The sequence below is a fragment of the Hoplias malabaricus genome, chromosome 9 (assembly GCF_029633855.1).
Source record: "Hoplias malabaricus isolate fHopMal1 chromosome 9, fHopMal1.hap1, whole genome shotgun sequence".
Taxonomy (NCBI): domain Eukaryota; kingdom Metazoa; phylum Chordata; class Actinopteri; order Characiformes; family Erythrinidae; genus Hoplias; species Hoplias malabaricus.
The window spans coordinates 7,948,765-7,965,342 of NC_089808.1; the positions used below are offsets into that span (position 1 = coordinate 7,948,765).

The 16,578-nt window shown below is 42.3% G+C and overlaps 1 protein-coding gene across 4 annotated transcripts in view; it reads right to left on the reverse strand.

Annotated features, from left to right (window-relative positions):
• Positions 1–1,728: 1,728 nt before the first annotated feature.
• The window catches only part of LOC136707684 (zinc finger protein 521), a 179,188-nt gene continuing 164,338 nt past the window's right edge, over positions 1,729–16,578 (reverse strand). For all 4 annotated transcript variants that reach the window (XM_066681899.1, XM_066681898.1, XM_066681897.1 and 1 more), the window contains one exon: positions 1,729–3,075. In XM_066681899.1, coding sequence (XP_066537996.1) covers positions 3,046–3,075 — 30 coding nt within the window. In that variant the 3' untranslated portion in view covers positions 1,729–3,045. The remainder of the gene's footprint in view (positions 3,076–16,578) is intronic.

Below are 16,578 nucleotides of genomic sequence, written 5' to 3' on the forward strand. Positions count from 1 at the left end.
ACAGACAATGCAGTGGACCTGCCATCCTGCCTCCACGAGCGCATTTAATTAAATCACAAACACGAGCAGGAGGCCACCACCCGCTTTAATGGAATGGATGGAGTGGGCCAGTACGCCGTTGGCAAACACAGGGAAGCTGGATGGCTCTGAATACCCTTGAAGCTTATTAAAAGTGCCTGGCAACGAGCGGCGCTAAAAAGCGAGCTGCCTCGCCGCCTCGCTGCTGCCAAACGCGCATTCACTTTAATGGTTAAACTGGGAGAGATGGACTGTAACGTTTCGGATGTGCCTGGCTAACTTCAAACAGATTGTGGGCATCACAGATGTGCCGCAGGAAACAGCTCTTTATTTCCGAGGCGTTCTCCACTTATCTGCGTTCAGTTGATGATTAGTGGCAAACTATCCCTGCAGACCTTCTACCAACAGATCAATATATCAGGACTTACCAACTAAAGGCATTGTTGCCAATCCGATTTGGATGCTTCTTCGTCTATGAAGCATGGCCAGGGCAGCAATGCAGCACTTTCAGAAGAGGCCAAGCCCAGTCTGTGTGTGCTTTGGAGAAGGCAGTGGTGGTTTTTATTATATTATTGTATTAAAAGTCGTAATGCAATACGCAGCTTTAAAAACACAGCCGGCTGCTGCTTTTCCTCAGTCAATAAGACACAACGATGGAGTGTTTGTGGGATCTGAAACTTTAAACTTTGGATGCATTTCTGTTGTGCGCCACCACGGGTGCAGCCACGAAATGCTGAAAAAAACTGCAGGCTTGGGTTCCTCTTACTGAGATTTTACAATTGTTAACTGTCAAAATGTTTACAGTAACTTTTCCAACTCAAACCTCATGTGGTTCCTACCATCACTTCTCTTTAGAACAGAATACAGTCTACGTCTGACATCAAACCACTCAATGGCATTGTTTACATCTTAATGACGCAATTAAGCAATGCCAGAAATCCTATCCTTCCTCAGAAAAAAATAGAGAAGACATTATTTCCAAACAATGAGTCTGAATTTGTTCTATTTCAACATCTTTTGTCTGTTCGTATTCGCCTTCCAAAATGAACCAAACTACAGTCCTTTTCCTCAAGTGAACTCAGAAACATTATCCAGAACTAATCATCAAACACCGAGACCTGAGCTCACTAACGTTTATGTGGCTAAAGGCGAGTGAATTCTCACAATTGTTGTAAATCCTACCCAGAAGAAAGACGGGTAAAATCCCTGTTAATATCATTAATGATGGACAAGCATTCATTCATTCATTATCTGTAACTGCTTATCCAGTTCAGGGTCACGGTGGGTCCAGAGCCTACCTGGAATCATTGGGCGCAAGGCGGGAATACACCCTGGAGGGGGCGCCAGTCCTTCACAGGGCAACACACACACACCTACGGACACTTGTGAGTCGCCAATCCACCTACCAACGTGTGTTTTTGGACTGTGGGAGGGAACACACCAACTCCTCAGTCACCCAGAGCGGGAATCGAACCCACAACCTCCAGGTCCCTGGAGCTGTGTGACTGCGACACTACCTGCTGCACCACCGTGCCACCCATGATGGACAAGCAGGTGTCTAAAAGTGTCATATAGTGTAGCTAAAACTTCTCAAACAAACACATTCCCACACAAATTCACAGCACCACAGAGCTGTTATCATCATACAATTTTAATGTTTTCATCACATGAGAACACAAAAAAAAGAGGTCTAGCAAATTCAGACCCCGGTTAATATTTGTATATAACATTTTTTTTCCTCCCCCATTAACACCAGAAGTTGTTGGCCTTGGTAGAAGTTTACATATTTCCCAAAGTCTTGTGGCTGAGTTGATAGTCACGTTGTCGAACGCCGTTTTTCTTCTTCCCAAAACATAAACATCCATGAAACTATGGAGTGTTAAAAAAGTGCATTTCAGGATTCGATGAATGCAAAACTGGTACATACCAGAGATCCATGAGTATACTGTACATATTAGCATGTCTCACAGCATCTATAGAGCATAATAGCATAGCAACAGAAATAACTTGGGTCGGGTTGGCTCGCTCGCAAACGAGGGGCTAGTTTTGTATTTTTTTTTTTTTGTTAAACATTTTCTGGGGCCAGAAACCCTCGCGAGAGGGCCGTGAAATAATGATAGCAGCCAGAACGAAGCCGGAAGAGGGAATGAATTTATCCCCCTGCCGCACATCGCTATGGACAAAGTGGCAGAGTAAGGGAAGGTTCCAGTCATATCCAGACTTCAGCAAGGGGTAAATATTAATAACAGAAATGTACAAGTCTGCTTCGGTGGAGCGTTTTCTCATACAGTTTTTAAGGGGAAATGGGTCACTTGCTAACACCAAGAGTCGAACTCATTTTTATAGTCTTTTCAAATGAGAAACGGTTTTGTTTTTCCTGTTGTTTTTGCATATATCAAGTATCCTTTCTGTTCCTGGAACTGTTTAGTCTCTGTAAGCTTAGCTTCATGATCCACAACGGCTCCACCTACTTCAGCTGAGGTGCGTAGTGTTCCGTAAATCTCCATAAAACTCCGTAAACCGTATGGACACGCAGGCCATGCTGGTGATCAAGCAGTCCGTCCCACGTGCGTCCTGACTAATGGCTGTCTGCGCCTTTTAAAAAATGTCCTCCTGGCGTTGAAGGTCTCTGGCAGAGGACTCGTCCATTTATAATGCTTTAGACAAAATCGTAATACTTTTTTTTTCTTTTCTCCTCAACAAACATTATGTACAATGGCAACTGCAAGAACGCTTAAGAGCTGAAGGACAGAAACACAGAAAGAACAGTATTTACAAACAGGTGGCTTGGATATTAAACATCAATTGACAAAGATCTCTCTCCCTCTCGCTCGGCCTTCTGCTCTTTTTTTTTTTTTTTGTCATTTTCATACTTTTGTAACTGAAACAACCAAAAAAAAAAAAAGTTCAGTGCAAAAAATTGACCAAAAAAACAAAGCACAATGATTGGTTGATTAGTTGGGTCCAGACGCCTCACAGATGTGACTCTTCTTCTTCATATTCTTCTTCACAGAGACTGGAGCTTCCTTAGCTGCTGTGCTGGCTCAGCGTGTGATTCTGAGAACAACAAAAACGAGGCAGATGTCAGACAACTAGGAATTGCAATGTAATTTAAAGCATAAAGACTAATTAGACTGCAGTAATTCTGCAAATTCTCTTTTTATAAAGGGTACCACATCCTTAAGGCACTTATTGCACACAAGTAAGTAATGGGCATAACCTACAACCTTCGGCCAAACACTTGTTTGGGGAGAGTTACGGGGGAAAACGACATAAACACATTTAACGGTACACGGAAACAACACAACAATGAACACATTTACGGCTCCTGAATAACAGACTGGAGCACTGATGCATCTTGAAAGCTGGGGCATTGCCCTTTGCTCTCTCTCTCTCCATCTCCCACCTCAAAGACCTCAGTGTTCACTGGGAGAGATGCAACAGAAAAAGAAAGAAAAGATAATCACACATGCTCAAATTACAAAAGGAAGAACCTTAAACATGGGTTTTCTTTTGCTCAATGCTAGGAGTTCAGGAAAGCAATAATGTTATCATTCTGGGTGAGTAGACTAGCCCTCCTCTCCTCCCATCATTTCTACATAAGGCTAAATCTATGAGCACGTGCTATATAAAATAACTTTGGGCATTCAGAGGTCTCCAAACATGTTGAGTTGTGTTGTTTAGTGTCAGTCGCAGTTTGAATCTCTGTCTTGGGGAGAGAGAAAAATAAATGTTGGCCAGTTCCAGCACAACAGACTAAAATCAGAATGAGGGTCACAAACAACAGGAATGACACTAGCCCCAGCCACAGGTCAATTACACACAGGTCAGGTACAACTTTAACCCAGGTATCAGTTTTTTACTGTAACGCTTCTGTGTCCCAGACTCTTTAATCAAACACAGCGACGCTGAATGCTGTGGATAATGCCCTGGACTCATGTGCCGGTTCTATTATCTAAATCCAATTAGCAGAGAATAGAGTCAAATTTGCATGGAGATCAATAGCTTTGGGCCCAGAGTGGCAGTGAGCATGGTAAAGAACACCGCACTACAGAGTGACATGCCAGCACACACACACACACACACCGACATCTCAATCCAAAGGCGCACGCCCAGGGATCAACGGCTGTGGCCATGACAACCAGCCGGTATCCCTGTCTTGTGTGAGCACAAGGAGGTGAATAATATCATCATTACCCTTTCGCTTCCTGTTTTTGCAGCCTTTTCAGAACAACGGATAATTACTGTTAATTACCACATCACTGTACGGTAATAAACCACTGATAAATATTGAATATCATTAATATCCAGTGCAAAATCTCAAAGCAATTCCTTTTAACTAGCTTCCATGAATAACCTTTTTCTTTAAATGAACATAATGTAACACACTCTGCATTTTCTGTATGTTGCAGAGTAAAGTATCAATGGTTTTAATGAGTTTGTTAATTCCAGCTATAAATTCAGTATTTTACTGACTTTATTAATCCTATTAATTTCATTGTAATGCAAAAGTTAGAATTAGAACAGTGTTAGATTTAAAATTATAACCAATATTAGGGTTATGATCATAAAATATAACTACGGTCACGTGCCAATAAAAATGTAATATTAAAAAAAAAAAATATATATATATATATATACAGCATAATTACCCCAACTTCCGACCACTTTAATTACAATTTTGGAAATCTTAGCTAACTGTGAATAAATAGAAGTACTTTACTCACTCAAATCAACATTTTCCAGGAGTCAAATATGTGTCGATTAATGTCCAAGACTTGCTTGACTTTGAAAGAAAATATGTTTTTATAAAAACGCTTTTGTTCAAGTAGGTGCCTATACTGCTAATATTACTAGCGCCCCCTAACTTCGGCCACCTCACCTGCTTGTGACAGTCAAACGAGACAGTTGCTACCACATTCAGTGGTTTTGAGAGGTTCACAATGAGATTACGTTTGTCCTGTGTTGGTATCCGTACTCTACATGTTAGGATTACAAATGGCAGTACATTTTCCCCTCAGAGAAAAGGAAGCTAACCGCTAAGCTAACTTTTACACTGAGGTAGATATCTGTCACAAAATGGAAATGTGTTGTGTTTTACATGTAGTTTTGCACACAAAGAATTACAACACTGTTAGAGATACTTAAACATTGTTTAGATGTGTGATTTCTTGCAAGACTGATGTATAAATGCCCTACTAAGGCTTGATCTTATGTTTTATTGTTTTACCCAATGCGATTGGCGAAGAGAGAGAGCGGAATTGCACCATATACGGCAGTGGCCGGAATTAGGGGACGGCCGGAAATAGGAGGAACACTGATAATACTATATAAAACAATGGGCAACAGACAATGATATACACATTTTAACACAATACTTTTAAGTTATTTTACAAAAAAGTTATATTTTGAATTGTTGCAGAATTTATTTTCACTTAAAAAAAACCAAAGCAAATCAAAACAAAAAAACCTTGTTTAAACTTTCGCACGCAGCTGTATTTCTGCTCTATTGAAAATAAGTGCATGATTGTAAGGCAGTAGTAAGTTGTTCTAATGTCATTTTCATGAAGCTGTATTAAGGGGAATCTTTTATAAAATAGATCTACAACAATTCAAAGCACTTTCATACTTAAGTACATTCACAGACAGGACTTCTGTTCTTTGTGAACCCCCGAGGACAATGTGGGCTGAAAAGGTAGGAGATAAAAAGTGCATCAGTGAATAAAACCCAGACAACTTCACAACTCTGAATGATGGAGTTTTCCTATTTGTTTCTCATTGATTATTTCTGCCCTTCCAGCGGCTGCCTTTCAGAATAACCGCCATGTGTCGTGTATTAATATTCACATTCAATTCGCAGGCAAAAAAAAAAAGGAAGTGATGCGAAAAACAAAAGCAACCTTCAGATCTATTAGTGGAGGTGACTGCATACAAATTAGCAGCATTTTGTTTGTGGAAGCGTCGCCCTGGCGTCTACTTGGAGCTATTCAGGCATGAAATCAAAAGGTTAGAGAAAAACAAAAGGTGAGAAACGCTGCATGTCGAGGGGAACCTGTGAGGAGATGATCTTCTGAGATAACAAATGTACACACTATACACCGGCATCTATCACCGGCTGATATTTATCATCAATAACTCTTTACTCGTGTCATTATTAATGCCTGGAAATGCGTAATGGTGTAGATCATCAGTAAAAAATGTATGTATCTATATCCTATATTTATATTTCATTCATTCATTTACTGCAACATAGAATAATAACAATTAAATGTGTGACTCTAGATGCATTTGATCAATTCTGCCCAGCACTAGCCATGCATGGACCAAAACTGCAGGTACACCTGTGCACCAAGCAGCACACACACACACACACACAGCGCGAGAGCGAGAGAGAGAGAGAGAAAGCGAGTGAGAGGAGCGGTGGGCAGTGGCAGGGGAGCTGTGCCATACGGAGGTTCTTTAAAGGGGAGTGTGGAACTGGTGGTCCCTGGTGGGCAGAATCCAGGTCATCTTTTGAAGTGGCTGCTAATCCCTTTAATGCAAACTACATGCCCCACTTGCTGCGCTGGCTTTAAAACATGGCCTCGGACTCTCGGCACTGGCCCGGACTGAACACACCTGTCACACTTCCTCATTAACACACACACACACACACACACACACACACACACACAGAGCCAGGCAGACTCACTGCCGCTCTCTAATAATAGTATACTTTCTCAAAGCTGTTGTTGCATTTATCTGATATGTAAAGAACGTGGTCTGATAAAGCTGATAATCATACAGTGCTGCAAATGTTCAAGCGTTGGCTCTATTAGACAGAATTTGATCCCTGGTTATTACAGCATTACACACACACACACACACTGATGGATAGGATGGCTCTTTCACTATAGTCTATGGATTAGTATAACAGAATTGTGCAGTTAGCCTTGTCTTCAAAGCGTGCTGCGCTGTCCAGCGACGCTGTGTTAGCAGCAGTTTAGAAACGAGCAGTAGTTGGGGTTTATGGGTCCTGAAGGAAACCTGTGCTAGGATCCCAGCTTGGGAGCATGGTGTGATTGAAGTGATTCTACACAATGATTCTTTTGACCTTTTCCATGTTTTACTATGACCAGTGTTTATTGGTTTATTAACCTTGACCATGAGTTCACCACAGGGACTTTTATTTTGAACAGGGGTGGCACAATGCCTCCAAAAAGGGTGGGGCAAAGTTGCTACGGAAATTTGAAATCATGCCCCTGTGGCGTTAGTAGCTCGAAACCAGATATTCAGATTTCAGGATTCATTTTAAAATGTAATTTATTTTTAAAATTATTTTTCCAAACCTAAAACGTAGTAAAAACACTTTTTTATGTTGTTTATGTTGAAGACATGATGACTTCTGGTTCCTATCACCACCACTGTAAAGAGATCCAAGTCTCTACAATGAACCATTTTACACCAAGCCACTGTAAGCCACATGTCTGTTTACTCAGTGACTGAATTTAGCAGAAATGTAATAATAAAAAATGAATACCCTCCTAGAGCAGCACGGTGGCGCAGCAGGTTAGTGTCGCAGTCACACAGCTCCAGGGAAATGGAGGTTGTGGGTTTGATTCCTGTTCTGGGTGACTGTCTGTGAGGAGTGTGGTGTGTTCTCCCTGTGTCTGCGTGGGTTTCCTCTGGGTGACTGTCTGTGAGGAGTTGGTGTGTTTTCCCTGTGTCCATGTGGGTTTCCTCCGGGTGCTTCGGTTTACTCCCACAGTCCAAAAACACACGTAGGTGGATTGGTGACTCAAAAGTGTCCGTAGGTGTGAGTGTGTGAGTGAATGTGTGAGTGTGTGTGTTGCCCTGTGAAGGACTGGCGCCCCCTCCAGGGTGTATTCCTGCCTTGCACCTAATGATTCCAGGTAGGCTCTGGACCCACCGCGACCCTGAACTGGATAAGCGCTTACAGATAGTGGATGGATGGATGGGGTACCCTACTAGCAGCAGTAAGAAATTCTCCAGACCTGACATTTAGTAAATATAACGTGTCCTGACGTAAATCATGACCATTTGTCAGTGAGTGCACTCACTGAAGCTGCAGTTGCACTGTTCCGCCCCCAAAGTCAAATCAAGTTTATAGTTGGCTATGCCTTTGATCCTATTCACACCTATAGAACAGTGCTAGAAGCGGTTCAAGGTAGATTTTTTTCTTAATGACCCACGGAACCATAAAAAAGTTGCTCCCTGGCCTGCCTGCTCGGCCCTGTGGTTCCAGCCGCCCTGATGTTGACTAAATTAACAGTTGTCTACTACAGCCATGGTCCAATTTATCAAAATGTAGCACTGAGGCTTTCTGTGTTGTTGGTTTTTTATGTAAAAGACGCACAATGCTACTTTTAAGTAAATGAATTCATAACTGATGTGTTAAATATGACGGGATGTGACTGCTACAAAAGTATTATACCTGAAGTGTGAACTGAAGTAAGAATGTGTGCAGTGTGAGGGGTGTTAAGACCCTTTAAGAAGAGTCGCTAGTCATTGGACACAGATATAATACTTTCAGCATTCGTAGCATTTCATATCCTCGCTGGTCTCTGAGGCTTCGTGTCTGAGGTGCGATCCTCATCATTCATCCCCAAATCCACCTGCTCTCCCTTTCCCTTTTAAACAGAGACTCTCTCCCTCTCTCTCTTCTCAGATGACACCATTAGTCCTGGACAGGCTCCCTGGCATTAGGGGGCGGGATCAGAACCAGTCTTCTCCCTGGACACTCCCCTCTCTGTAGAAGAAGCCCTCAAACAGCACCTCCTCCTCTTCACCTCCCCACCCCCTCCTCACCTCCTCCCCAGCGGCTCTGATGCAGCGGAGCTGCGGCTACCTTAACACATTACCCATCAGCCAAAGCAGCCTGGGGACTGCAAATGGCAGGATATTGACAGAGAGCACCGCAAAACGACTCTGAATCAGAGAGAGAAGGAGAGAGAGAAGCAACAGAAAGAAAAAATGAAAGAAAGAAAAAAAGAGCCAGAGACAAACAGAAAGATAGAGGGAAAAGAAGAAAGAAATAAAAAGCCAGAAACAACACATAAGAAGAAAGAGAGGGAAATGGAAGAAGAGGCAAAAAAGATGGCAAGAAAAATAAAGGGAAAAAAAGAGAGAAGAAACAGAATGAGAAAAAGAACGAACTAAAGAGAGCCAGAAACTAAAAAAAGAAAGAGACAAGATGGAAGAGAGAGAAAGAGAGAGAGAGACAGGGAGTGAGGTGCGAGATGAGGAGAGGGGCAGAGAGAGAGAGAGAGAGAGAGAGTGTGTGTGTGTGTAGGCATTTGTTGGTGTGCGGGGGCGTTGGTGCAGTCAGAAGAGCACAGGGAGCCCAGAGGGACGTGGCTCTTTGGATATAATGTAGGACTCGTAACAGCTATTAAAGAGAAAATAAAGCCTCGTGGGGCAGCTGTGGGTTTCACACAAGGCACAGTCTACCTCTTCCCTTAAACATGCCTTCACTCACTCACACACACTCTCTCTCTTCTTGCTTTCCCTCTCCTTCTGTCTAACTCTCTCTCTCTCTCTCTCTCTCTCTCTCTCTCTCTCAAGGCATTCTCAAGGACAGCGTTAAATGACTTCGGCAGCAGCCGTGCAGGCTGGAGGAAAAGAAAAAAAAGTGAAGAAAGAGAGGAAAAAAGAAAAGACAAAAGGGAGATAAAAAAAAAAAAAGAAGCTTAGCATTGTGGCAGACTCGGAGTAGACCTCGGCTCTAGCTGTGAGTGTCTCAATTACTATCCGCATTAAAACCAGCCGAACAGCAAAGCGCCGGCTGCATTTACTCCATCAGCTGATCTCAGGATGAATACATGGGCACTGTAAACATGGAGGATTCAATTCAGACCAGGCGCAATATCGCTCCCGCTCCAAATGACCATCTACAGAGACATGCCGCAGCCTAGAGAAGGAAACAAATCAATGCCACGGTGAGAAGGAATAAAGCAATGAACACCGATTACACAGCACACGTTTACATCTAACGCACAGCGTCGTATCTATGGGCTTTCCCACTGACGCTTCACATTAAACATCACGCTTCCGTTTAAAATCTTCAAGATCTTCAAGACGACATACATTTCAGGGTAAACCTTACATACATTGCTTCTAAAAACTATATTTAAAAAAAGAAAATTGCCAGTAATAACACACTGAGTCCCAGGGCAAGACTCCTAACGCTACTTTCACGTAAACATCATTATAGTTGGCTGTAACGTGATCTAGGTCCGAGGTCTTCAACTCCAGGCCAGGATTTTGAAAACGGCTGTCCAGTCAGGTGCATTAGGAGTTACAACTACAGCCTCATACCAGCTGGCCTCTTAAAAATCCTGGCCTGGAACCTGGATCAGAGGTCTGGATTCAAAGACAGTCCTCAGTAGGATAGTAATAACTGTCCTCACTGTCTCACCTTTACGAACACCTGCCCTTTAGAAATAAACGTCTGATTGCCAACACTACCTCGCGTGCATTTTTAAAACGAACACAGAGTCCGTTCTCGGCTTTCTTGTTTCAGGAAGTTAGATAAGGGTGCATGATCTCACAGTACGTACAATCACAAACACTGAGTCACGAGCGCTATGGGTTTTGAGATGGGTGTTTTTTTTTATTACTTCTGCCTTATAAACCTTTGTCTTTCTGTGTTATCTCAGGATTTTCTGTGACTTTGTTTGGTGTTCTTCTAGTGGGCAGAGCAGCACGGCACAGTTCTGTTAATAAGCCAAACCCACCATGTTCAAGTATCTGTGTCCATCTCCCATTGCATAAAGGATCCGTGAAAGCGGGCGGTGTAACTGAAGACGGTTTAGGTCACGTGATTTCCCTACAACACTAATGCACAGAGGCAACAGAGGAGCTTCTAGTTCTGATTTACCATTAAGAGACATAAGGGGTTGTACCTGAGCAGCACCAAACAGAGCTTTCTGAGTTATTTTTCACTGTTTGTGACTCAGACCTTTGTCTTTCAGCTCAAAAGTAGCATTAAGAACCTTAGAAGAATAGAAGAAGCAGGCGATTCAAAAAAGGTCATAAATGCAAGTTATAACGATTTTAAAATAAAGTTCAGGGCATCAGGCAGTGTCCTCAATTTCTGTACTAACGCTTTAATTCCCCCTTCCAATGTCTGTTTAGTGATAACTATCAAAATATTCTCCTTCTGCAGTATGACCCAGCCTTAAGACAAAGCGCTTCAGCGCATCCTTTTACTGCATTTTGGTGAGCCTTTTTCCTCCCGATGTCCCTGGTTCCTGTTCTCCTCTTCCCATCTTTTATCCCATGCTGTTCCTCCGATGTGCTGAGCAGTGGTGGCTGGCCAAACCTAAGCAGTCAATTCTCCACTAAATTAAGTTTACTCTGATCGATAGAACACCCCTCCCAGCGCGCGCACACACACACACACACACACACACACACACATACACACCCCTGATGCGGCTGGAGTCCTGCCTTGCTCTTCGCTCCCTCCTCTTCCTCAGCTAACTGCCTGGTGCGCTGCCACAGCGACTAGCCCTCGCCTTTCATGCCATTACATCATCTTGCGGCAGAATCCCCCTAGGACTGTTACGTTCGGGGGCTGAGGGTGGGGATGGAGGGGGGGCTTGGTTTGAGGAGTGGAGGGGAGGTGTTGTGGGGGCAAAGCCTAGCAGGGGTCCGGCAAAGGCCCATGCAAACAGGTGCAACATGTCTAGAGGGGGTTACACTTTTGGCTTAGCAGAGTGCTGGGAAGAGTGGGTGAGAGAGAGAGAGAGAGAGAGAGAGAGAGAGAGAGAGAGAGAATTTGTAGGGCCAGAGAAGAGGCTGTTGATTTATGAAGGAATCATTGATTTTGGCGGCTCCCATTTCTCTGGTGCTTATCGATACCATGGACCAATGGACTGGCCGGCTGGGTTTGTAGGACACAGCGAGAGGTGCATGTTCCTGCTTCCTTTCTCAGCTTGGGAACAGCCTGGAATGAACTGAAGGGATTTCTTTAAACTGTTAAGAAACTGTTGGCCAAGCTAAAACGGGGAATACGTTACCATGGCATTCCTGGTCTTGTCCAGGTGCCTTATGGTTTGGATCGATTTAAAAAAAAAAAAAACAGCAAGCATGAAAGTCTCACAGTGCGTCCTCCCTTACCTTGCACACTCCTTTATCTGCTTCATCTTAGGTGTAAAAAAAGAAAACCCTCAGACTCCCTAAAGCAATCGCTAATAATAGACAACAGCAGTGTTAACTGAACAGAGCAAAGTATGCAAGCAAGCACTGCTACTGTACATGATACTGCACTCAGTAAAGGCCAGAGAGCAGCAGTCTGACCGTGCAGAAATATGTCTGGACGTCTGCTCTATTTGGTGTGTTTGGCTTTTTGTAATGGCATAGTTTTGTAGTAGCATAGTGGATAACATTGCTGTCCTCTGTGAAGCAGACAAGGCTTCGATTCCCCACTCAGACAGTCATTGGGCGACTGTAATATGATACAATCAATGTGAATATGCTTATCATGCACTCAAAGCAATACTGCATCATCAATACCTGTGAATCTCGCGCACACACACAAACACACAAACACACACACACACTCAAACACCACCATAAGCTGAAGCACCCTATTGCTCCACTGTACTTTAAGAGACAGGAGAATATGTGTGTTCCACAGCTGCCAGAGTCATACACTGCTCCCCTGAAGGCTTTTAGAGGGCTTTCTTATGTTGCCGGAGCCTCAGGAGTGGCCAGAGTGAGGCCTCTTAGCACAGTGCCTCAGGGGGCCCCCCGAACAGGGGAAAGGAGGTGGGAAACAGCTGCACCAAGATCACGAAGCCCTGCACTTAAAACAAAAAAGGTGGTATTACAGAACAGAGACCAGCACAAGCACGGTTTATGGCAGCTTATTACATACCAGCTTATCTTGGCTCAACCATCCACCCATTCATCCATTTTGCACAGGAGTGCAATCAGAGACAGGCTCATGAAAATGCTAGCTTGTGTCACTGTGTGAATATTACTATGTCGAAAATGTAAAATAATCAAAGCATGCACACCTAAAAAAAGAAAGCTACTGCACTAATCCAGTGTTGTTGTTACCAGAGGTAAATAGCCAGTGCTGATTTGAACTTTGCCAGTGTTAGATACACAGTAATTGGACTAAGCTAGACAGAGATGACATCTGCCCACCATTTTCTGTTGTCCTAGCGTCCCATGAGCCTCTGTGCCATCTGTAAATGTGCTTCAGTGAGAGCGAGTCTCTGCCTCATTCCAGCTCATCACTCAGGGTTTTAATTAAGGAGTACTGATCCCACCATCAGCTGACCGCAAACAGAAAGACACTGCACTGGCAGAGGAAGTGGACCTCGGAAACATCATCAATAACCTCATCAGTTATCCCACCCATAACCTCATCAGTAACCCCCCACTAAACCCATTAGTATGCTCACCAGTAAGCCCTGCACTAAACCCCTCAGTAATGGTGACATCACCTTTAACACTATCAGTAACATCATCAGTGACATCCCCTTTAACACTATCAGTAACATCATCAGTGACATCCCCTTTAACACTATCAGTAACATCATCAGAGACATCACCTTTAACACTATCAGTAACATCATCAGTGACATCCCCTTTAACACTATCAGTAACATCAGATACGTCAACTTTAACACTATCAGTAACATCATCAGAGACATCCCCTTTAACACTATCAGTAACATCATCAGAGACATCCCCTTTAACACTATCAGTAACATCATCAGAGACATCCCCTTTAACACTATCAGTAACATCATCAGAGACATCCCCTTTAACACTATCAGTAACATCATCAGTGACATCCCCTTTAACACTATCAGTAACATCAGATACGTCAACTTTAACACTATCAGTAACATCATCAGAGACATCCCCTTTAACACTATCAGTAACATCATCAGAGACATCCCCTTTAACACTATCAGTAACATCATCAGTAACATCCCCTTTAACACAATCAGTAACATCATCAGAGACATCCCCTTTAACACTATCAGTAACATCATCAGTGACATCCCCTTTAACACTATCAGTAACATCATCAGTGACATCCCCTTTAACACTATCAGTAACATCAGATACGTCACCTTTAACACTATCAGTAACATCATCAGAGACATCCCCTTTAACACTATCAGTAACATCAGATACATCACCTTTAACACTATCAGTAACATCTTCAGTGACATCCCCTTTAACACTATCAGTAACATCATCAGAGACATCACCTTTAACACTATCAGTAACATCATCAGAGACATCACCTTTAACACTATCAGTAACATCTTCAGTGACATCATCAGAGACATCCCATTTAACACTATCAGTAACATCATCAGCGACATCACCTTTAACACTATCAGTAACATCTTCAGTGACATCATCAGAGACATCCCCTTTAACACTATCAGTAACATCATCAGAGACATCACCTTTAACACTATCAGTAACATCATCAGCGACATCATCAGAGACATCCCATTTAAAACTATCAGTAACATCATCAGCGACATCACCTTTAACACTATCAGTAACATCTTCAGTGACATCATCAGAGACATCCCATTTAACACTATCAGTAACATCATCAGCGACATCACCTTTAACACTATCAGTAACATCTTCAGTGACATCATCAGAGACATCCCCTTTAACACTATCAGTAACATCATCAGAGACATCCCCTTTAACACTATCAGTAACATCATCAGAGACATCCCCTTTAACACTATCAGTAACATCATCAGAGACATCACCTTTAACACTATCAGTAACATCATCAGAGACATCACCTTTAACACTATCAGTAACATCTTCAGAGACATCCCCTTTAACACTATCAGTAACATCATCAGAGACATCACCTTTAACACTATCAGTAACATCATCAGAGACATCACCTTTAACACTATCAGTAACATCTTCAGAGACATCCCCTTTAACACTATCAGTAACATCTTCAGAGACATCCCCTTTAACACTATCAGTAACATGATCAGAGACATCACCTTTAACACTATCAGTAACATCTTCAGATACATCACCTTTAACACTATCAGTAACATCATCAGAGACATCACCTTTAACACTATCAGTAACATCTTCAGTGACATCATCAGAGACATCCCCTTTAACACTATCAGTAACATCATCAGAGACATCACCTTTAACACTATCAGTAACATCATCAGAGACATCACCTTTAACACTATCAGTAACATCATCAGAGACATCACCTTTAACACTATCAGTAACATCATCAGAGACATCACCTTTAACACTATCAGTAACATCATCAGAGACATCACCTTTAACACTATCAGTAACATCATCAGAGACATCACCTTTAACACTATCAGTAACATCTTCAGTGACATCATCATTAACACTATCAGTAACATCTTCAGAGACATCCCCTTTAACACTATCAGTAACATCATCAGAGACATCCCCTTTAACACTATCAGTAACATCTTCAGAGACATCCCCTTTAACACTATCAGTAACATCATCAGAGACATCACCTTTAACACTATCAGTAACATCAGAGACATCACCTTTAACACTATCAGTAACATCATCAGAGACATCCCCTTTAACACTATCAGTAACATCTTCAGAGACATCCCCTTTAACACTATCAGTAACATCATCAGAGACATCCCCTTTAACACTATCAGTAACATCATCAGAGACATCCCCTTTAACACTATCAGTAACATCATCAGAGACATCCCCTTTAACACTATCAGTAACATCATCAGAGACATCCCCTTTAACACTATCAGTAACATCATCAGAGACATCCCCTTTAACACTATCAGTAACATCATCAGAGACATCCCCTTTAACACTATCAGTAACATCATCAGAGACATCCCCTTTAACACTATCAGTAACATCATCAGAGACATCCCCTTTAACACTATCAGTAACATCATCAGAGACATCCCCTTTAACACTATCAGTAACATCAACAGAGACATCACCTTTAACACTATCAGTAACATCATCAGGGACATCCCCTTTAACACTATCAGTAACATCAACAGAGACATCACCTTTAACACTATCAGTAACATCATCAGAGACATCACCTTTAACACTATCAGTAACATCATCAGAGACATCACCTTTAACACTATCAGTAACATCATCAGAGACATCCCCTTTAACACTATCAGTAACATCATCAGAGACATCCCCTTTAACACTATCAGTAACATCATCAGAGACATCCCCTTTAACACTATCAGTAACATCATCAGAGACATCACCTTTAACACTATCAGTAACATCATCAGAGACATCCCCTTTAACACTATCAGTAACATCATCAGAGACATCCCCTTTAACACTATCAGTAACATCATCAGAGACATCCCCTTTAACACTATCAGTAACATCATCAGAGACATCACCTTTAACACTATCAGTAACATCATCAGAGACATCACCTTTAACACTATCAGTAACATCTTCAGAGACATCCCCTTTAACACTATCAGTAACATCATCAGAGACATCACCTTTAACACTATCAGTAAC